The following is a 22,023-nucleotide window of genomic DNA, read 5'->3' on the forward strand; positions in this document are numbered from 1 at the left end:
CAATCACTCATAAATTCTTTATTTCCTACATTTCTGCAGTACTGAAGTTATGCTGTTCAGATCAAATTTTCCCACATCGCCTTTCTCTTCTAGAACAAACTCGAGGCCTGACCTTCCAACTCCTTAGTCCTTCTCCCCACCCATCAGCTCACAGCATTCACTGTGTTTACCTCAAGTGTTCCACATTTTTACAGCCAGCCAGAACCTCCAAACACTCAAGGTCCACAAGACATCCTGCAAAATCCAAACAAGTCAAATCCTGGCCCGAGTTTATGACAAAAACCAAAGCTGACATGTCCAGAGTTGTCAGTCTAAAGTTTTTAAACTCATACTTGAAATTCAGCAGGCTCCCAATGTGCTGGGCTACTTCGAGGTTTTGCGTTTCAAAGGTGCAGTGGCAGAGCTCAAGGACCTTAGGCCCTGTCAGATGAGTGGCTGCCAGTTTCTTGAGAGATTGCAGGATCACATCCTGCTTTTCCTGCACCCACGCTTCATCTTGCTCTGCTAGCAGCATCAGAAATGTCCTACACTCTTTTGACGACAAGCCCGAGAGAAATATGTGAAAACTCTCCATAAACTCGGTCTTTGTCTCATTCTTTAAAGTCCATTTTGACTTCAAGAAGAACTTCTTCTTCAAGTAATTCTTGTCCACCCTCCTACTCACCATGAGACACAGTGCTGCAAAAAACTCCTGCAAGCTCAAGTGCACAAAGGCATAGCCAACCTCTGGGCAAGTGCCACTCGTCTTCACCTCAAATAGAGTCAGCAATCCATGCAAGGAAGCAAATTCCTTCACATCCTCGGGAATATCATCAACATAAAATACAAGTTTCTTCTCTTCCAGGCCTCTAAGTGCAAGATCAAACAGACCCAAAATGGCCTTTTTGTTACAGTTCAGCTGAGTCTCCTCATCGCCCGCGCAGTCTCCCTGCTGTTTGTTTAGGAAGATGAGAAACATTTTGATATAAAACTGTGTCATAGTCTGGGGAAGCTCCACACTCATCTGGTGTTTAAGGAGCAAATACTCCAAGCAGATGCACACAATGTTACACAGAGCAGGGATGAAGCACATGCTGAGGAGCTTGGTGTTGTTCTTCACGTGAGCAATGGCTCGTTCTCGGAATGAATGCTGACGAAAATAGTGGCTGATATATTCCTCAACCTTCTTATGGTCAAATCCCCAAATTTCTGCCAACACACCTACTGTATATAATAAGAAGTCAGGTAGCCTCTTAGGTCGGCTGGTGACCAGCACTGTGCAACCAGGCAGGAGCTTCCCGTGACAAAGGTCTGCAAAGAGCTGGGCTATGGACATAGGGGAGGTAACAGCTGGGCCTCTCTTAGAGGAGAATGACACATCCATGTTAGCTGCAAACTCATCCAGCCCGTCAAAGATGATCAGTGTCTGCTGGGCATTCTCCAGGAGGTCCTGGAACACTGCATCAGGGCTGTCCTCTGGCTGAAGGAACATGTCAAACAAAAGCTCCTTCAGGGTCAATTTTCTTTTCAACAAATTCAGCTGCCGAAACTCAAACAGGAAAGTGAAGAGAAAGTGAGGTAGGACACCTTCTGCCCATTTCTGACAAATCCTGTGCATTAGCCTGGTCTTGCCTGTACCTGGTTTACCAAACAAAAAGACCACCTTTGTCGTGTCCGATGGGGCCTCACTACAAAACAGATCTGACACTTTCATGGCTGTATCTGCACATTCTTCTGGCTCAGGAGCACCTGCCACATCCTCTCGGGGTTTCTCTGTTCTCTCTTTTAAGCGGGGGACTTTTCTCTGACGAATGACAACGTTGACAAAGGCTTGGTTGAATGGTGGCTGTGTTTGTTCCTGTGCTTCTGCTCCTGCTTCTCTCCTGCTTCCGTACCTCTGGCGGATAGAATCGACGAGGAGATGCCGGTACTTTGCAGATGAATCTGTGAGAGAAGACAACAGAGGGGGTATGAGGGTGAAAAAGTTAGTTGTGAGTCATTACAGATCCAAAATACCACTTAGAAACAATGGCCCTGATCAGAGGTTGCTGGGTAGAAATGACAAATTTTGAACTCATGAAAATAACCCTTAACTTTTCCTATTTTTGCACAGAGGCCAAAGGAGAACAACATTCAGGAAAAAGATGAAACAGCTTCATATGAAAACTAAACCTTACTATCTCTAAGGTGAGAATTAGGTATCTGTGCATTATGTACATTATTCCCTGTTCACCAGCTCCCTCTTCACCCACGCTGGCCTCTTAACCCTGGAAGCTGATTTCTTGGGTATTTCTGCAAAGATGTTAAATAGGTCCTTTCCTCAGAGGGAAGCCCAGCACAGCTTCTGGAACACCCACATACCCAGTCGTTGCTGTTTGGCATCCTTGTCACCCCCAGAGCTGCTGCAATGGCGACGGCGAGCAGACCCTGAAAATCGAAAGGTCAGAACCGTGTCAAAAGAATATTTTGAATGGCAGTGTATTAAAGCTGGGCAAGACTCCCCAGCAAAGCATTTGGGGAGCTGAAGAGGAAAAATTGGACAGACAAAACTATTTGTAAACTCAGGCTGAGATTACAGAATTGCTTTTTCTGAGATGGGCCACCAGCACCTCACAGGTGAGTTTTTTTGTGGGCTGGGTGATGCACCTGCCTTGCTTTGAACACAAGAACTGCTTTGTTATCCTGGGGAACGTGGCAGGGAATATCTGCTTCTGGGGAACGCAGGGCCCACAGATTCCCAAGGTTGTTCATGGTGGTTAATTCCCTGGTATTTTATGGTGCACTGTCAGATGGAAAGAATTGCCAGAGCTGAAAGAGGCACATGTCTTTCTTAACTGGTCTTAGTAAGTTTCAGTACTATTTTCACATTTCCATTCCACCAGCAACTGGCAAGACAGTCTCACTAGGACAGCACAGCAGCTGGCAGCAGTCTGAATGCAGAGCAGAGGTCACTTTTTCCTTCTTGTTTTCAAGATCTTCAATCTGCCTGTGACACACAAGACAGTGCCATGTGACATTTGCAGTGCTGTGACTCGGAAGTCTCTGAGCAAAAAGCAGAGGCAGAAGTGTCTCTTCATGATCTGCACCAACTAGGAAGTTCCAAATTCACCCCTGAAGAAAACCCTACTATCTGTTATTTTAAGCTCATATTTTGACAACTCTGGAGTGGTTTCCGCTTGATCAATGCCTGAATAATTTTTCTGCTCTTTCTTTAAAAGCCAAACCAACTTCCTCCACCTACCAATGAACTGACCACAGTAAGAGTGCAAAAAGCATGGGTTTTGTAGAGTGGGTGGGAGATTCTTGCAGAGAAACTAAAATGAGAGAGTTCCTTAGCAGAGGGCCAGCAAGGCTTTTCTGAAATTCAGGGAGGGAAAACAAAAACAGCGGAGGTTCACATGGAAAGCACCAAGAACAGAACAATGAAACATGAAGTTGCAGTGGTTTCTCCACACCTTGCCAATGCTGAGCAGCAATACTTGGTGTGTTTGTAGCCCTGCCCAGGCCATGGGCAGAGAAAATAAACTCCAAGAGCACAGTGCCCCAGGGTCTGTTCTGGCCTTACCTTTCAGCACAGATGACTGGGCTCTCGTATCTGTGGATGCTTCTTCTGTCTGGCTGAAGTTGCCTAAAAGAGTTGAATGGGAAATTAGATATGGTTAATGTGAGCATTCTGCTCTTGAAATTTGGCATGCTGCTGGCCAGAGACAAAAGGTGAGCAGCTTGCAACACAGACAGTGGCACAAACCAAGACTCATTGTGAGGGATGCAAACATCCAGGTTTCAGGGTCCCCATCTGATGTTTTCCTTTCAGATTGCTCTGAAGTACAGGTAAATTCTGCTTTCAAAGGAGGAGAAAAACAACTTTTCTCTCTGATACAAACAAACTCAGAGTATGGGCAGCTTTGGCTGGTCTGAAACCACAATGTAGCCCAAAAGGGAAGCCCTACTTTCCTGCTCCTGAAAGCAGGGTTTTCTGTGAATAAACCACTGGCAGAGTCAGCAGCCCAGTCAACGGTCTTCTCTGACTGTGCACTGCTCAAAGCTGCCACAAAACCCCCTCAGCATAACCAGAAGCAATTCACCTTCTGAAGGATTAGTGATGCTTAGCTGTTACTACAAAAGTTAAACAAGCATAAGCCAGCTCCATAACCTTAAGAGACATCTTCTTTTATGATATGTCACAGAATCAAAAGGCTGAAAACTGTTTCAGCTTCAGTCCTGAGAGAAATCCCCCAGTGGTCCACATTCCCTGTTCCTTGTCTGGCCTTTGCCATTTCATATCTCCCAAAACAGCTGCTGCTGCAGTTAGTCACAAAGGTTGGATCCACCCAACTGATGCAACTCATAAGAGTTACTGCAAGCAGGATGTGAGAAACAGTACCGTTGAGAAGGTATTATCCTGTAAGACTTCATGCAGAAGAGAATTTATCACCAGATAAAGCAACCCACTAAAGGAGGGGCACAGCTTAGCTGGTGCCACGGGCCCTCACAAGGGAGAGCGTGTGCACATTCTGTAGTTTGCAAGATGACACACACTGACTGTGGTCCTTATGAACTGCATCGTTTTCTCTAAAGCCTCTGCTAATGAGAGATGTGGGGAAGTGGTTTTGTGTGGTTATTTTAAGACTTCTGTATTTCTTGCCTTTCTGGATCAGGAAAATTAAAAAATAACGATTAAAAGTCCACAGAACAAAGATATTGTAGTCTTTTCTCCTTCAAATAAATCCATCCAAAAATTGCCTCCCAGCTTTATTGGAGATGGGGGTGCACAATTTTTATTGGTTTCTTCTGTTTATGTTGGGGGGTTTTTTAACCTCAAATTACATTTCTAAGCCAGAAGTTGTGCTTCCAAGAAAAACAAGGCCATGCAAAATGAGGGCACTGGTGGTCTCACTGCAGACTGGATGATGGTGATGGGTGGCCAAGGTGTTGGCAGTGTTTGGTCAGAGGAAGCTGGCCTGACCTCTCTTACCTTCTCCTGCAGAACTCATGAGCAGGATCTCCAGATCCAGGGGCAGGTCATACTCCATGCAAACGGACTGTGCAAAGTGTTTCCAGGCAGCAGGACCAGCCTCCTCCAGCAGGTCAAGGAGCACTGAGGCTTTTTCTTTGTGGTCAGTGATGCCACCCAGGCTGCTCAGGGCCGCCTCGGGGACAAAGGGCTGGGAAGTCATGAGCAGCCAGTCGGGACAGTGACTGAGGAACTCCACGAGCTGGGGGCGGGCTCTTGCTACAGCTGCTCTCAGGTCTAGATCGTCATCCTGAAATGGGGGCTAGAGGGGTGAAGACAAAGGGCAGCAACGGGCACAGGAGCACAAGATGTTCACCCACACAGCCCTTCATGGCTTTATCTGCTTTTCTACCGCTTGCCTAACCCAGAATTTCTTGCCCTTACTCCCAGAGTATCGAGTAGAGATCTGAGCCCAGTCATGATGGTGCAAGGCTGGCAGTCCTTGTCTGCACAGTGCCGGACAGCAGGACTGGGAAGGACAGGAGCAATCCATGGCAGTCTCTCTGGCACCAGCCAGGGAGAAGCTGTTGACATTGGTATTGCTGCAGTGGCCATCAGCCAAATATAACATCCCAAGCATCTCTCACATGTACCAGGACCTCTGGGGAGGTCAGGGATGTTTTTGTTATCGTTCAAGAGTGCTTACACAGAGTCAAGGCTTTTTCTGCTTCTCATAACACCCTACCAACAAACAGACTGGGAATGCACAAGAAGTTGGGAGGGAACATAGCCAGGACAGCTGACTTCAACTGGCCATATGGCATCATGCTCAGAATATAAAGCTGGGATAAGAAGGAGGAAAGCAGGGAGTTAGAGTGATGATGTTTGTCTTCCCACATCACCATTACATGTGATGGAGCCCTGTTTTCCTGGAGATGGCAGAGCACCTGCTCGCCCATGAGAAGTTGTGAATGAATTCCTTGTTTTGCTTTCCTTGTGTGTGCAGCTTTTGCTTTACCTGTTCAGCTGCACAAGTTTGTGCAGAACTCCTGTGCACAAAGGGCTCAGGTAACTGTTCTTGCTGCTCATTATTTGGGGAGGAACAACTCATTTCTGCTTTGGTGACAATGCCACCTCCATTCCCACTTCCTTCCCACAAAGCCATGCACATAACCTCCTACCTGCATCGTGGTGTAATCAGTCTCCTTCCAGTTGTCAAGTGCAAAGGTGGCTTCTGCTCCATATTCTGACAGAGAATCAATCTGCTAGAGGCAGTCTCAGCACGCAGACACACCCCAATATGTGGGACATGCCTCACTTGATGCAAATGCCTGGGGATAACAACAACAGAGCTTGATGTAGACATGCCAGGCCATGGAAATTACGTGGGTCACAAATCTAAAAGCCCTGCCTTTGACCCAAGGGTCAGCTGTGATGTTTTTCATCTCTTCTCACTCAAACCAGCAGTGACCACAAAGTTTCAACATTTGAAGATTCACTCCTGGTCTGATGAAAATGCAGGACTGAGCCTTGTGCCCTAGGATGCAAGTGAAGACAGCTTTAGAGGAACATGTCATGGGAATCACAGCTTTCCTGGTGTCACTGCCTGATTTGAGCTGGGCTATGCCACTCTGCTGCTCTTAGCCCCTCCGTGGAAGCTGATGCAGAAGCAGCAGCATCTTGCTCAAGTCAGGCAATCAGTCACACCAGAAAAGCTGTGAAAAGCTGATCCTCTGAGACTACACAGCTTTCACAAAAGATTTTCAAGTGTAGGAGGCTGAAAATGCCCCCAGTGTCAGTGCCAGCTCCCCACCTCTCAGCAGAAATGGCAAAGGGAAATTTCAGCCTGCCCTGCAGCTGGGGGCAGTTGGCGTCCAGCCACCCTTGCCAGAGGGAAAGGGAAGAGGAGCACAATCACCATCTGGCACAACTGCAAACATCCTGCAGCAGCGTCCCAGCCTGGCTACAGCAGCATCAGGACTGTGCTGTGTCCAGCAGACAGAACCCTACAGGGATATTGAAACCCACATCCAACTACAACTACCGTGTTTGCAGATAGGCAAGAACAGAAACCACAGGGAGAAACCTCCAAGCTCCAGCCCCCCACCAGCTACCTGTGTTTCACTTGGACAGAACAGGCCCTCCAGGTCCAAGACTGCTGCACTGTGTGTGGTGAGGGAAAAGCTCCCACGGTTGCCACAACACCCAAGTTTAGGTGGGGTGGGGGGGGAGACAGTGACCAGTCCAGTTCAGCAAAAAGTGCTGAGTGGAAACATCGTGTTGGGTCATATGCTTTCATCCCCAACAGGGATGGTGCACATGGTGCCATTCCCCAGCAAGTGCTGTTTTCTGAGCAAATGTGTTCCCAGCCACCCCACCACAACCAGGGTGGAGGCATGTGGGAGTCATGCTGCAGAACTCACCTGCTCTAGTGCTCAGCCCTCACTCCCCAGACAGGCTCTCCTCCACACTGACCATTCATGTATTCAGTAAAAGTACAACAAACCCCTTCAGGCTTTTATTTTTGCCACCTTTTTGATCTGGCCAAGGAGCAAAGTGGGAGATTTCTATGGAGCCAAGGGAAGAACTCAAAACAACAGAAGGGCACTCTGATGGAAAGAGTCAAGACCTTTCTGTCTGAGCAGAGACATCCCCTAATTCATCATAAAGTTATGGTTGTGCTGGAGCAGAGCCATGCCACTACATGAACTCAGGGAACACCTCTCCACATGGCTGCTGGGCATGGCATGCACCCAGAAGCTGAAGACAAAACAAAAGAAGGCGCCAAGTTGGAAAACTGGAGGTAAAAGTGGTCTAGACATTTGTTCCACTCATGTTTAAGAGGATATCTCTTCCCTCTTCATCCATCACCACTTTCTGCACTCTGTGCCACCTCTTTGAACAGCCTAGGATGTTTTGAGACCGAGGCAAATTAATGCAGCAAAGGGATGTGACCCAAGTGCTACAGCAGGGGGCTGGATGGAAAGGATCTAATCCACCTCCTCTGTTCCTGTGCTCCAAAAACCAAGCAGACATCTGATAAGAGCAAAGCTTGTGGTATTGTGCACTGTTCTACTCATCTCAGACTCTTCAGGTCAAAGCTGGTTCCTATACAGCATCGCCTTACACTGTTACAATACGGTATCAGTGCAAGAAAGACTTCACCCTCTTCCCATTCCAGATCAGACTTTCAGGATAAATTATGTAAAAAGTGAGGCAGCTCTTGGACCCAGCAAAATGTGGGTAAACCCCCACAGCTTTTAAATATTCTCTAATGCCTGTCATTTACCCTTCTTGCCTGTCATTCACTATTCTAACAAAAACAAGAAATATGGTCCTGGTGAAATGATAAAAAAAATGGGGCTTAGCTATGATTGGTTTTGTCCTCAGGCTGTCAAAAACTGTTGTCAAGCATGTTGTCAAAAACTTAAATTCTGAACCTTACTGGATAGGACTCTGCAAGTTTTCATTCAAAATGTTTTATTATGAGGTTCTTTTTATAGCCTTAATCATACAAATAAAGGACTCTAATAGTAACACATGCATTTAAAACAAAGAAAAAAAGTCTCAATTAACTGGAAAGCTTGAAAGAAAACATTTAAGCTTCTCAAACTTAAACAAACTGAAAATTAACAGGGCTTCCTGCTAACCAAACTCCATTTTCCAGTAGGCTTATCAGTTAAGCTTTGGGAATTTGCATTTTACATTTCTCCAGCAAAAAACCAGAAATCTGTAGACAGCAATGTCCTGACCTTACTCCCCTGATGACCAAGAACAACAGACTTAATAAAGCCATATTAAATACATACATAAATGAATGAAATCAGACCTTAATGCCAATGAAGACTGAAAGCCACTCAGACAAAGAGTAGACTCATACAAATTAATGAAAGACTCATATTCAAAAACGAAACAACACTGAAAAGTTCGTTGAAAGCTCAGTGACACTGCACAGCTCCTGTACTACTGCTCTGCTCAATAAGATCATCAGGAATGACTGGCAGTTACCTTCAGTAAAACACCTCTGACCCCAAAATGAAGCACGAAAACCTCCCAAGAAAAGCCAGAACACTTTTCAGCCTTCACCCTTGTGCTTCAAATGCAAAACCATCTTTAAAACACTTTGCAAAATTTAATTTTCTCTCCCCAACTTGGCATTTGCACCATTCCCAGCCACAAAAAATTAAACTGAAATGTGAAACTCCCTGTTGCAAATCTATCAACTTCTTGCCTGCTCTGGGGGCACAGGGTACTTACTGGAAGCCCAGAAAGAGAGCCCCAGCACCAAAATCAGTGTGGGGGTCACCAAACAACCAAGCTGGAGGACAATGTCCACTGCTTTAATTTCCCCAGGTGCTAACCCAGCACCATCCCGAGACTTCGAAGTCCTTCTGTGCCTTTTGGGACCTGATGAACAAAAGACTGAGCAAAATGAAAGTAAAATCATTCAGGAATTCCCCAACTAAAAATTCATCTGCAGTAAAAAGAGAGAAATGAGCAAAAATATCCAGTCAGAACAGAAGAAGGGTAATATGCTCTTCGTGGAGTAAACTCGGACTTGGTTTTGGTTAAGGCACTTGCAATGAGAATATTTCTATTTACGTGCATAAGTCTGATTATTCTGGCACACGGGGAAATATTTAATTCCCTCTTCCATTATATCTAAGAGGATAAAACAAGTTGCTTTTCCTTTGGAATGAAGACAAGGTTTAAGTGAAATTGTAGCAGATGCGAATGATTTGATAAAAGATCCCATGTCTAGATAGAGCTGTGTGTGCAGAGATCTCCAGATCTAGCAAGATGGGCGGCAACAAACAATGAAATGTTACTAATATTGCTCTGAAGGCCAGGGAAGTTGTGTTGGAAAACCAGAGGGAGCCTGCAGCCGAGTTCCAGAGAAGTCAAGAGGGCACACTGCGCTGTGCCATAATCACTTATCAGAGAAGAAAAAACACCCAGGTCCAGCAACACCTGTCTCTGGGGGCAAAAACGCTGACTCCGGTTGTCCTGCCTTGAGCACAGCGCAGGGAGTGGGGGAGCTCTGGGGAACCGGGAATGGATGGAGGAGCCGGGGGTGACACCTACCAGATTCTGCCCCACTTTGCCACCTCCCAGCCCGCCTCTGGTCCACCTTGTGCCTGGGAGCACAAGTCACCTGTTCGGCTAAAGTTTGGACTCGATGGCCTTGAAGGTGTTTTCCAGCGTTCAAGATTCCGTTCCCTATCCCGGCTTTTCGCATAGGATATGAACGCCTAAGAGCTGGGGAGCAAAAAGCCAGACCCCCAGTCCCCAAACCCTCGTGGGGCTCGCAGCAGGACTCCCTCTCCCCGTCCCTCCCCGCGGTGCCCAGCGCGATGTCCCCGTCCCGCCGCGCTCACCTGCCCCGCTCCGTCCCTCCGCGGCCAGCCCGGGACAGCGGCAGCGCCGCGCTCGAAACCGAAACCAGAGCGGCGAAGCGGCTTTGCCGGGAAACCACGTGGGGCTGCCCAGCGGCCCCGCACCGGCATCGCCCCCGCACCGGCATCGCCCCCGCACCGGCATCGCCCCCGCACCGGCATCGCCCCCGCGGGAGCTCCCCGCCGGGCTGGGGAGGAGCGGCGGCCGCCGGGGATGGGGAAGGCAGCTCGGGACCCCCGTGAAGGCAGAGGAGGTCTCACCGCTCCCCCCTGGAATAGTTTAGTTTGGAAAAGACCTCTAACATCATCGAGTCCGACCATTAAGCATTGCTATGTTCACTACTGAACCGTGGCACCAGGCGCCACATCTATACAGCTTTTGAGCACTGTCACCTCTGCCCTGCACAGGCTATCCCCCCTTCTGGTGAAGGTATTTTCCCTAATATCCAACCTAATTCTCCCCTGTTGTAACTTGAGGCAATTTGCTCTTGTTCTATCACATACTACCTGGGAGAAGAGACAGACAGAGCCCCACCTGGCTCCACCCTCCGTTCAGGGAGTTGTAGAGTGGCTCCTCCCTGAGCCTCTTTTTCTCCAGGCTGAATCCTCCCAATTCCCTCAGCTGGTCCTCATGAAACTTCTGCTCCCGATCCTTTCCCAGCTCCACTGCCCTCCTTCGTCCCCATGGAAGGGCAGCCCAGTCCAGTCCCCACTGAATACACCCAGAGGGGCAAGGCACCTCAAAAGCAGAAAAAAGGTGGGTTTTTTTCTGACATTTCCTTTTTATTAATACTCACCCCTCTAGTGGGGAGTGTCATTTAGGACAACCAAAGCACTGTGGCTTGATAGAAGCCAAGTCCCATGGTCTTCAGCAGATATTGTCATGCAGGGAGTGAAAACACCTGAGCAGTGGTGGCTTTAGAGCAGGAGGGAACATGGACAAGCCCTTAGCTGGTACTGAAATAGTTGGCACTGAAATAGCTGGCAGAGGCAGCGATGGGAACAGGGTGGAAAGGGAGGTAGAAAACTGCCCACTATACCAGGGCTTCTTCCAGGCCACAGTCAGCCACACCACAGCATCACACCTCTGGTACCCCTCGGCTCCTGGTGTTTCATGGACACAGCTGGGTCAGACCTTCCTTGGCTGCCATGGAGGCACTGAGCCCCTTCCAGCCTCCTCCCCCACCAGCCTGGACGCCAGGACCACTGAAGGGATGTTCAGCTCAGCAGTCACGCAGAAGAAGGAAGTGCCTCTGGTGTTGTGGGTGAGAGAGGAGCAGGTCAGAGGGACCTGGCTCATCCCCCAGGGAGGACATCCATGGCAATGCAGAGGGAGCAACCACCATGCCCAAGGAGCTCAGGAAACAGAGCCCATCCTGCTAGCAGCCTCTTTCTGGGACCAACTTTAATACTTTTATACTGCTCTGTGGGGGAGGAGAACATCATCTCTACCTTTGTTTATGTGATCACTATTACAGGTGTTGGATTTGTCACCGAAGATCTCCTCCAAGACAAAAAAAGAGAAGCATGATCTGGTACAGGAAAATAACTCAGCCACTTGAGATAAATTATTGCACTGTAGTAGAAAGGAACAGGAACTTGCTGCCTGACTAGACACTTACACTTTCTCTTATAATCTCTTTGGTTTCCTTATAATTTTCATTGCTTTTCTCATCTTTGCTGTCACTGGCTCAACATGGGCATTATCAGTTTGGAGCTCTACACAGAGCCACCAGGGTCTGTAAAGAAATTACCCTGGGCACAAGATCTCTCTCTGTTATTGTACTGCACTGCAAATTCACATCCTGTTTACTTTTTTCAGCCATATCCAGGTCTTTTAGCATTACTGGTTCTGAGCTTACTTGGAGTTTGGTAATATCATTTGACTTGCTGGATTCTGTCAACGTCAGGAGACTCTTGGCAGAAGTGAAACCTAGGATGAGCACAAAAGGTGCTGTATTTCCAAAATGTAACAACAGAGATGCCAAACGGTGGCAAAACCCATTTCTGCTGCCTTATGAGGGCGCTAACCGAAAGCCTGCGCACTTCAGGAACCCAGCCCTGACTCCTAAGCACACAAGCCCTTTAAAGATCCTGAAAAAGTAGTGTGGATTGAGGTGCAGACTTCAAAATCTTTGCAGAAGAAAGTCTCCATGTAAGTACATTTGTACAGAGCCTAGAATGTTTCTCAGAAAAAGGAAATAAAATTCAATCAAAACTGATTTAAATCAGCTTGTCTTTTAATTGGTTCAGACACAATCTTTCTGGTTGTACACAAGTTTCTGTGCTCTTCTGTGAAGGGATCAGCTCTACAAACTTTTCTCAAGAAAATGAAGAAGCAAATGACTTGGGAAGCCAAAGTCAAGCTGGACAATTACATATCCCTAAATAGTAGGGAAAGAACAGAAAATACTATGTTAGTTCATGCCACACTCCCAAGAGGGCTTTGAGGGCCAGGCAGTTCTGAGCTCTGCTTACTTTTCTGGTGATGATCTCAGGATTTATGATATCAAAAAGATCGAGCCTTTTGCTGTTCATCAGGGAAGTCAGAGCTGATCCAATACCTATGGAATCAGCAAACACATCCAGTTACAGGGACGTCCATCCTGGCTTGCTGCTCATCATGTGCTGCCTACTGCCAAAAGCTAATTGTGCCTCAATGCCCCACAACCTTCAGCCTGACAGAAAACTCACTTTTCCTTTCTCAGCCATTTACAAAGGGCTCCTCATTCCCCAAGTGAATCTGGCAGCATTTCAAAACATTAACGTGGTTCCCCCCTTCCCAGTTGTCAGTGTTACTGATGTATTTTTTCAGTGCTCAGGTTTAGGAGATGGGATGTTAGACAATTTATGGAGTAGGTTGGCACTTCCCCAAAAGGAAAACTCACTTGAAGTTACTTCTGGAATGCCAGCAACCAAGATCATGTTCTGCAGGAACCTTTGTATGGATGGGTCCTTCTGAAAACCAGAAAATTAGTACAGAAATGCTTTAAAGACATCATTTAGTCCCAAATAACTTAGAGAATACTTTTTTTCGGACTTACCCCGCTTGGATCAGCTGTACATTTAAACACTTTAATCTCTATACTGGAGGGAAGGGGGGAAAAAGGGGAAGAAAAGTCACTAAGATCTGCAGAGATCCTCTTTTTGTGCTGCTCTTAAATATGGGACAAAAGAGGCAACTCTCAAGAGACCACAGTACCAACCTGGAGTCCACAGGCTGCAAAATGAGTTTCTTTTCTTCATAGGCAGCTTGGATAGTGACTGTGATTTCCTGCAGAGGGAAGAGCAGCAGAGTAGAGGCTTAGCTAATCTTTCCTTATAGGAGGGAACTGCATTTGGACATTTTGGGTTGTTTTCTAGAAGCCAGAGTTCAACGTCCTTTTGGCTTTACCTCCAGGTATTGCTAGAGAAGGCCAGCATTTTCCTTCTCCACTTGCATGCAACAAACTCCCCCCTCAGGCCCAGAGCCTCAGTCTCTGGGGCTCCAGGATGGCTCATCCACTGGACTTTTGCTATTTTGTGAACCAAGTCCTGTGTAAGGATGGAAATTGCTGTGTGAGGTGGTGTTTCTCTGTGAGGAAAAGGTTATATTTTGAGCTTCACATTCTTCAGAGCTGCATCTCCATTTCAGACACAACTATCCTCTAAGTGGAGGCCAGAGCTAGAATTTGGGAACAAGGAGATTTCAAAATAAATACATTCCCATGGTGCCTCCATTCTCTCCTAAAATATCTCACTGACACTACCCTGTGTCAAATAAATGTTAATGGGGGCTCATCAGAGCTTTCTGCTGCTTTGACCACCTTGCACCCTGATAGTGGGCTGGCCTAATAGAGGGCCAACATGGTCACCACCATCATTCCCAGCCTCAAATGTCTAAGGAACAGATGAGAATGTTAAAAGAAACTGATCTGCCTTATCCGCCTCCCGTGGTTTAGCCACCCACCCTTCCCAAAGGACTCCCTGCCACTGCTGTCCCTGCACACCAGGAATGGTCCTGACTCAGGACAGAGCCTGTCCCAAGGTCTGCACAGTCAGGAGGTGCAAGAACTGACCTGCTCCATGTACAGAGCCACCAGGGGTTCTTCTCCTGCAGGAAGGATGCTGACCTCCACTGCTACCAAGGAGCTCACGACTGTCCCTTCAGGCTGAGGGGAAATCTGGGGCTGGGTGAGACTCCACACCTTGGCCACAGAGTCATTATAGGATGTGCCTTGAAAAACCTGGTCAAGTAAGGAGCAGCAGATGAGTCAGGCTTTTTCCATACCAATTTCCTGCCAACTTGCCACACAGCTGCATTCCTTTTGCAGTCCCCAGTTCCTCCTTCTCTTCTTACAAGCCCAATAACCCACCCAGGTTTCAGGGAAATTGTGCCAGCATGGAAGATGGAGAAATAATCCTCCTTGCAAAGCAAAACTGCTTCTCCATCAGCCCCTGTTTTTCTCCATCAGGCCCACCCAAGACTCAGGTTGTCAAAGGAGGGACCCAAGTTATTACAATGCAACAGAATCCATGTGAAATTTCCTCATTTGACATACAATATTCTGAATAAGACAAAAAGTTACCATCTGCACTGCCTTCCGCTGCACTTCTGTGTCTTCCATCTCAAAGAGTTCCTTCAGAAACAAACCAGAAACAGATTGTGGAAAAACAAAAGACGAGGTTATGGTTGCCCCTGGTGCAGGCTGGACAGGCCAGAGCACTGAGATGGGGCCTGTGCCCAGTGCAGGTCATGGCTGAACTCCCCCAGGTCTCACGCTTTTCAGTGCCCCCCCAGAAAATCACATCCCTTTACAATTCAGCAGATAAGGTTTCTGTCAGCTGGTATTATCACTGAAGGGAATAACACTGCCTGGGAGCACACTCCTGATGAGGCACTAATTTCAGGATCACATGCAGTGACTGACTGTACATTTCTATGTTCTACAGAAACCAGCTCTCACCAAAACATGGCATTTAGTGAATTTTTCTCTTTCTCCCCAGAACATGATGTATGAGGTAAGGAGGGTACCCCTCTGGGAATCACCTGCAATTTCTCCCCTGTGAAGTTCAACACCAGTTGCCCATCTAAGAAAGCTGCTGAAGCCAGAGAGCTGAGGCTGTGCTCAGAGAACCAGAAGTAGAGCATTCGGGACTCGGTCAGCAGTGACGGGGAGAAAACAGAGTCACTGAGCACGCTGGAGTTGTTCCTGTACAGGACAAGGCCCTGTAAAGGATAACAAGTGTGTTGGCCACAGCAAGCAGCAGGGAGACAGGACAAAAAGTCAACACCTGCATTTCCATTGCAAGGCAAAGGCCTGGCTGGACACAGAGCAGGTAGCAGGTTGGCATCAGCCCAGGCTGCAGTGCCACAGCACGGCACAGCCCCATGGAACCAGCCTCTCCAAGCCCTCCAGAGCACACCACGGCCAGGAAACATTTCTGAGCAGCCTGGGTTACTTCACCTTGTGATGGGATTCTATGTAGCTTGCTTTAATTACAGGATCTGATGCAAGGGAGATATCAACAATGATATCCTTATCCCGGACAAAATCGGCTGCAGGAAGGAAACACAGAAACCTCACATCAGAAATAGGACCTTAAGCAGAGCTTGTGACAGTTGCTTTTAGGACTTGGTACAGGTGACTGGGAGTTATAAAGGACACAGGGATGGGACAAAGGTTCCCACTCCTTTGGATGCTAGTGCTGATCCTAATACAGCTCACCGTCTCCATTTCTTCACTGGGAAATAATTATGCTCAGTTTTACATTCCACTCCTTTTCCCTGGTATTTGGGACTGGGAAAACCTCCTGATACTCTGATATCTCATCCCTAATACTGTAGTGCATGCTCCTGTTCTAGCTAACGTTGGTCCTGCAGTATCCTGCACAGCTGGCCAGTACATACTGAAAGAGAAATTCCTTATGAATTGAAATGTATCTTTGAATCTGTGCAATCACCCTTGAAGATCAACCTGATGCAGAAAATTCCAAACATAACATTACCAAGGTTTATTTTGCTGCTGTCTAAGGGCTTGGGATCCCATATACATTTCAGAAGGACATTTTTGATGGATGTGGCTACTGCTCTGTTGGGGCTCAAACATGAAAAGCTGCACACAAAAACAGAAAGCAGAAAGAACAGGAATATTTACCTGCTAAATCAAGTATAAAATTTGTCAGCATCTGAGAAACAGCATTTATTTCCTTGCACACCTACATGAGGAGAAGAAGGGGCAAAAATTAGGGAAAGGGGTAGGATTTTGGATTGTAGGGCAGAGCTGAACCTCATTGAGATGTGGGGGCTGTTGGTCAGAGTCCAGCAGCCTCAGGGTCAGCAACACCTCTCACTTTGTCCAAGCTTTCTTTTTTTTTGTGGATTCAATTTATTTCTCTTATTTTTCATGAGCACTAACGTTACACTGCTACTGTCTTGTGGGCAAGAAAAATGTGTGGCTTACAAAGCTACACAGAGCTTTCCTCTGTCCCCAAGCTGATCTTACCTCCCTCTTGAGGACAAGCTTCAGAGTGAAGGAGATGAAATCCGTGAAGAGCTGCTTCAGCCAGCCAGGTCTGTGTAAGACAGGGAGCACAGTCAAGGACCACCTGTGCTCTGCTCATTTGGGTGAGTAGGGGCCGGCAGGGGGACCACAAATCTACATTTTGAAAGGGGGCAGACTCACTGCTTGTCTCCTTGGAGGTGAAGTGTGAGTTTGTGGAAAGTCAGGTAGCAGCCTGAGGCATCAGGAACCACTTGGTCCTTTTGGCACGCTGCATGGGACGAAAGGAAAAAGAAAAACAAATTATTTGTTACTCAGATGAGAAGGACGAGTGCACTTTGCAGACACTGCAGGCCTGGAGCAGGGCATCACTGCAGAGGGCCAGCCAGGGTTCCCCACATCTCCAGGGTATGTTTCCAAAAGATTCCAGACCCTGCCAAGTCAGGGCAGATGTGGCTACCCTTGCACCTGGATCAAGGGTTTCTGCTCACAGCTCCAGCTGAGCTGGTCTACCAGGCACCCTTCTTCATACTGCATCTGGATACCTGCCAGCTGCCCTAGCTCCTGCCATCAGAGACTCAGCTGTCCCCTACCATGACCCAGGAGAACCTGAAGAGTACATGTAACCCACAAACCAGAGCAAGGAGGGAATTAAGTTGTACTGCAAAAAGTTTGGGCATTGCAACATACTCACTCAGTTTGATGCTTAGCTGGAGGTCAATGGAAGACTCAATTTCAAAATCAACTGAATGAAAAAGCTGCAAACTATAATGGCAGAAGAGAGGAGATTTAGGAACCTGTGCCAGGAGCAGCTTCTCCCCGACAGATGTGGATTTTATAACACCTCTCCCATCAGTCCTTGCCCTGCAGTGGGCAAACCCCCAGCATACCACAGCCCATCTCAGGTACTCTGGCTTTAAATCATTGCAAACTGCTGCCTTCATGGCACTTAGGAGCTTTAAACTCCCCTTTTTATCCAGTCAGACTTTACAGAGAAGTGAAGGGGAGGGAAGAAGTCAACTCATATGCTTAGGCCATCTGGTCTCGTCATGCAAGGTGAGGACAGAAAGGCAGAAAGCAAGATGAGCAGAGCAGTGATGGGGCTCAGCAGCTCTGCTAGAGTATAAAATCCTGTCTCAGGCAATCATCAGTGCTGCAATTGCCAGAGAGACTGGGAAGTGCAGCCCCCTCACTTTTACTTGTGTCATGGGCCAGTCCCACGGGCAGCAGCAGGAACTGGGCTGTGGGGTTCAGCAGCCCCCAGACCCAGGTACTTACAACCAGGCCCCGGCGTAGCCATAGGTGAGGGTCCCTTTGAACAAGGCTGTCACGTTTTTAATGGCAATGTGAATGGCATTGTCCTCCTTGAGCTCCACCTGGCTCCTCTCTATGGACAAATCATTGACCTGGATGCTAGAAACAACAAACACAGTTTGTTCCCAACCCAGAGCTGTTTTCTGTGATTGGGCAGGACAGGTTTATTCCTGAGGAATGGGATCTCTGAGGGACCCATGCCAGACTCCAGAGCTTTTGCAAATCCCAGGGCCAGGCACAAGGACAGTGACAGTGATGCTTTTGCTCAGCCTTTGTGGACTGTGCCTCCCTCACAATATTTGCACACAAGGTTGTGAAATGCTTTAAACAGGAAACATGGAGCAATGCAGCCCTGTTTTATTGCAGAGCTCTGTGCAGCCATGGTCATGGCAGGAAGTCTGTTCTGGGAATGCACCACTGAGTTTGTGGTCCCAAAATAAAAATGAGTAACACAGCGACACCCAGCCTGGTTTGTCACAAGGCACAGCCAAGTGACATCCTGCTGACAGGGGTGGCTCTGGCAGCCCTGGATGGGTCCCCTCTGCCTCTCAATGTGCACTGGGCACCATCTGTCATTGGTGGCCACAGGTGCCCCAGCCCACAGGGACATTCCTGCCCATCCCCATTGTCCAAAATGAGCTCTACACGCTGCCTTGCTGCCTGCCCACTCAGTTGGAAAAATAAAATAACTCTTAAATAGCACAGCAGCAGCCTAAAGCTTGACATGCAAATTGTCAGCAGGACTTAGACCCAGAAGTGTGTCTGTCCCAGTCCAGACCTTTGCTTTCACCAGGAATTGCTGGATCAAAGCTCCCTCCAAGGCCCATTTCTGTTCCACTCTCTCTCCCATCACCTCCCCTGGCACAGAGACGTGGAGATACTCACTTGGTCAGCCCATAAGCCACCCGGCCGAGGAGCCGCATGGACCTTTCCCCAGTGATGTTTGGGAATTTGGCATTTCTGAAGGCTGCTTGAATGACCTGGGCCGTTTCCTTGTTCACTGTCAGTGGAAGAAAAGGGCAAAGATGTCAAACTGCAACCTCTGCTGGCTGCAAACCAGATCCGCACTCTGGATTAAAGCACTACCGAAGGCTTTTATCTGAGGCGTGTCCATTAGATTAAGAAAGCACTTAGAAGTAGTTTCAGAGTAAATTAAAAAATTAAAATTCCCTAACTCTAACAGTTGATGGCAGCAAGAGACAACAGCACATGTGGCTCGACAGCCATCCGCAGGAACTGATTCCAGGGAATCATGGCCAGCTTTCACACACCTCAGGAGCAGATTTTGGAAAGGTCAAGGCTGTGCTCATCCTGACACCACATAAACTGTTGACTTTACCCCAGTGCTTTGCTTTGTAGCTGCTTACTTGTATTGCAGTCAGCTCTTGGGTCTACAAAGAAAAAATTCTGATACTCAAGTTTCTGTGCCCATTTTCCTGACATTATCCAGCCCATTCCAGCCTCAGCCTCAGGCACATGCTTGTACATGGTTTTTCCTTCCAGAAATACCATCTCTTAGTTTGGTCCAGCATGAATACATCTTTCTCTGCATGTACCACTGTTGGATGGGACAGGACACAGCTGATCCTACCCTCCACAGAAGAACTAAGTTCTTCCCCCACCTGCAAAACTCCCAAATCCTTGCAAAAAAGCCCACAGCAGCAGAGAACATTTCCCCACTTCTGCACAGCGACCCCAAGGGATGAGATTGCAGTGAGGAGAGAAATCAAACACACATTTATTCAAGCTCTTTCATCATGCCGAGCCCCAACAGCAACAGCACTAAACCCTGGGGCTGAGGAGAGGGGTGGGGGACAATTTTCAAATTCCTTTGCCTGTTCAGATCAGGTGCCCATGCTTTAACCTGTGCTCCCAGGCAGGTGTTTACACAAGAGACAGAGAAGCAAGAAACCCCCTCACTTGGCTGATCTGTCACTACCTTCTGGCAGAGATGGGGCAAACACAGCCCCAAAGAGCAGGCACTTACACAGCAATGCCGCGGGCTTGGTCATCCTGCAGACGATCCCTGTGGCTCTGTAGGGGAAGGGCCCAAAATCACACGCTGCTGCTGCGTGGACCAGCACTAGCAAGATGCTGAAGGTCCCCAGCATCATCCTGCCAGCCCAGCACATCTTCAGCAAGAGCAGAGAGCACTGATGAGACCAAGTGGTTCTTGGCAGAGGCAGAGGCTGCTTTCATACCCCCAGCAGAGCCCACTCGAAGCAGGACATGACCTGCTTCCTCCACTTATCAAAATTCATCACACATTTCCTAATCTTCCTATAGTTTCCTTAACACCCTTCATGTCGCACACTGCCTTCCTCCCTCGGCAGGAGTTTGGGCTGCAGGGCTTGGTGCTCCTGCCAAGACTGCTTTAACTCATGTTAAAGTTACACATGAGTTACCAGGGTGGGTGGAAAAAGCTGGAGGGGGATGGAGACTGGAAGAGGATAAAGTCGAGGCAGCAGCCTCACATGCTGCCTCAAGCCAGTTCACAGTTTTTTCTTCATGCAGAAATATTCCTTATTTTGCATTCCTGCAGTAATTCCCCAGCAAAGCCCTGTTTGAAAGGACCTACATAATTAACTGCTCCCCCTTCCACTGATTTTATACACACTGTGGGGAAACAGAGGCACACTCCTGGGAAGAGGGTGCTTCCTGCTACCACTGGGTGAACCCCTATCTCCCACATCGCTGCAAAGCTTTATGACCATAAGACTAGGATGTTTTCTGCCTCTTGGCTGGATCAGTTGAAAATCTTATTTGCCACCATCCAGATGGGCAAAATCCCACTAAGGTGAAGTTTTTCGTGCACCCAGACTCTCAGCTGCTATTTGGGGAACATGAGAGACCCAAGTTCATATCCACTCCACGCACACACCTGTGCTCTGTATGCTGCTGTCCTCCCACACCTCTGCTGTGCTGCTGGGGCCCATCCCAACCCCAAAACAAACTCCAGGATAAAACAGAGTGGGGTTACTTCAGCCAGGAGGCTCACAACACAGGTTCCTGTGAATCTTTCTGCCAGCAAAGACTGATGGAGAAGGACAGATAAGAACTTTGCAGTGCTGCAGGAGCACCCTCAACCCCCTGAGCAAGACAAGATGCCAGCCTCCCTCCTCTCCCTGTGCAGGGTGAGCACACTTCCTGCGGGGACCCCGCAGTCCAGCAGCCCCCACCCTGCCGTGTTGTTTTCTTCCTGAGTTGAGGAAGTGAATGGCCTCGGGTACCCTGCGGGAGGCACTCACGGTCACTGACCCGCCGAGGGAAGCCTGGCTTCTCCAGGAGAGCAGCATGGTGGCTGTGGACAGGCTGCCTGCTGCCAGCCCAAAGTGCTTTATAAATGAACAGCTAATTGTTGGAAACACAACGCACAAGGACAGCAGGTGTTTGAGCAGCAGAGCTCCCACATGGCATCATCTCAGCTGCCGTGGCATCCCCACTGCCCTGGCTGGGAGAGCTCTTCCCAGGGCAGCTGCAAAGAGCATGGGCATGTTACAAAAGGATTGAATTCAAGAGGATTTAACCATCTAGCAGCTCTATTTTCTGCCCTACAGCTCTCAGTTCAAGGGGTGTGGGCACAGTGGCCAACATCCGGCACAGAGGGAATCCTGCAGGCCCCAGGAGGCCACAACCACCTCTTTGCCCAGGGCAGCAATTCACATCAGCCTGGAGGAAAGGGAAAATGGGCATTTTCATACAAAGGTATTTGTCACCAGTGTCCCAGGGTAGATAAAGGCAGAAAGCCCAAGAGCCCAGACCCATTGTGCTGGTCCTGGTAGATCCAGTGCATCCACAGGCCCCTTACAGCCCAGCTCCCCTGCCCCAGCACTGCCCCAGAGTTTGCTGTCAGCAGACAACCAGAGCTCAGAGAAAAGGAGGACAGGGAACTGCCGGG

At 48.2% G+C, this 22,023-nt stretch overlaps 2 protein-coding genes across 2 annotated transcripts in view; both read right to left on the bottom strand.

Moving 5' to 3' along the window:
* The window catches only part of NLRC5 (NLR family CARD domain containing 5), a 31,170-nt gene extending 24,914 nt beyond the window's left edge, over nt 1-6,256 (bottom strand). Inside the window, 6 exon segments of the mRNA XM_082290342.1 lie at nt 171-1,923; nt 2,341-2,406; nt 3,409-3,451; nt 3,453-3,607; nt 4,955-5,255; nt 6,115-6,256. Coding sequence (XP_082146468.1) covers nt 171-1,923; nt 2,341-2,406; nt 3,409-3,451; nt 3,453-3,607; nt 4,955-5,255; nt 6,115-6,120 — 2,324 coding nt within the window. The 5' untranslated portion in view covers nt 6,121-6,256.
* A 6,382-nt stretch (nt 6,257-12,638) lies between these two features.
* CETP (cholesteryl ester transfer protein) lies at nt 12,639-20,257 on the bottom strand (the record flags this gene model as incomplete). The annotated part of the gene is made up of 16 exons (XM_082289902.1): nt 12,639-12,713; nt 12,808-12,893; nt 13,218-13,287; nt 13,374-13,416; nt 13,536-13,603; nt 14,388-14,555; nt 14,898-14,948; nt 15,359-15,538; nt 15,777-15,868; nt 16,467-16,527; nt 16,815-16,884; nt 16,995-17,082; nt 17,506-17,576; nt 18,090-18,224; nt 19,011-19,125; nt 20,113-20,257. The coding sequence occupies 16 exons, from the start codon at nt 20,255-20,257 to the stop codon at nt 12,639-12,641; spliced, it is 1,518 nt and encodes a 505-aa protein (XP_082146028.1).
* Between the last annotated feature and the right edge of the window lie 1,766 nt (nt 20,258-22,023).

Source organism: Coloeus monedula, assembly GCF_965178545.1.
Source record: "Coloeus monedula genome assembly, chromosome: 13".
In the NCBI taxonomy this organism is placed as follows: domain Eukaryota; kingdom Metazoa; phylum Chordata; class Aves; order Passeriformes; family Corvidae; genus Coloeus; species Coloeus monedula.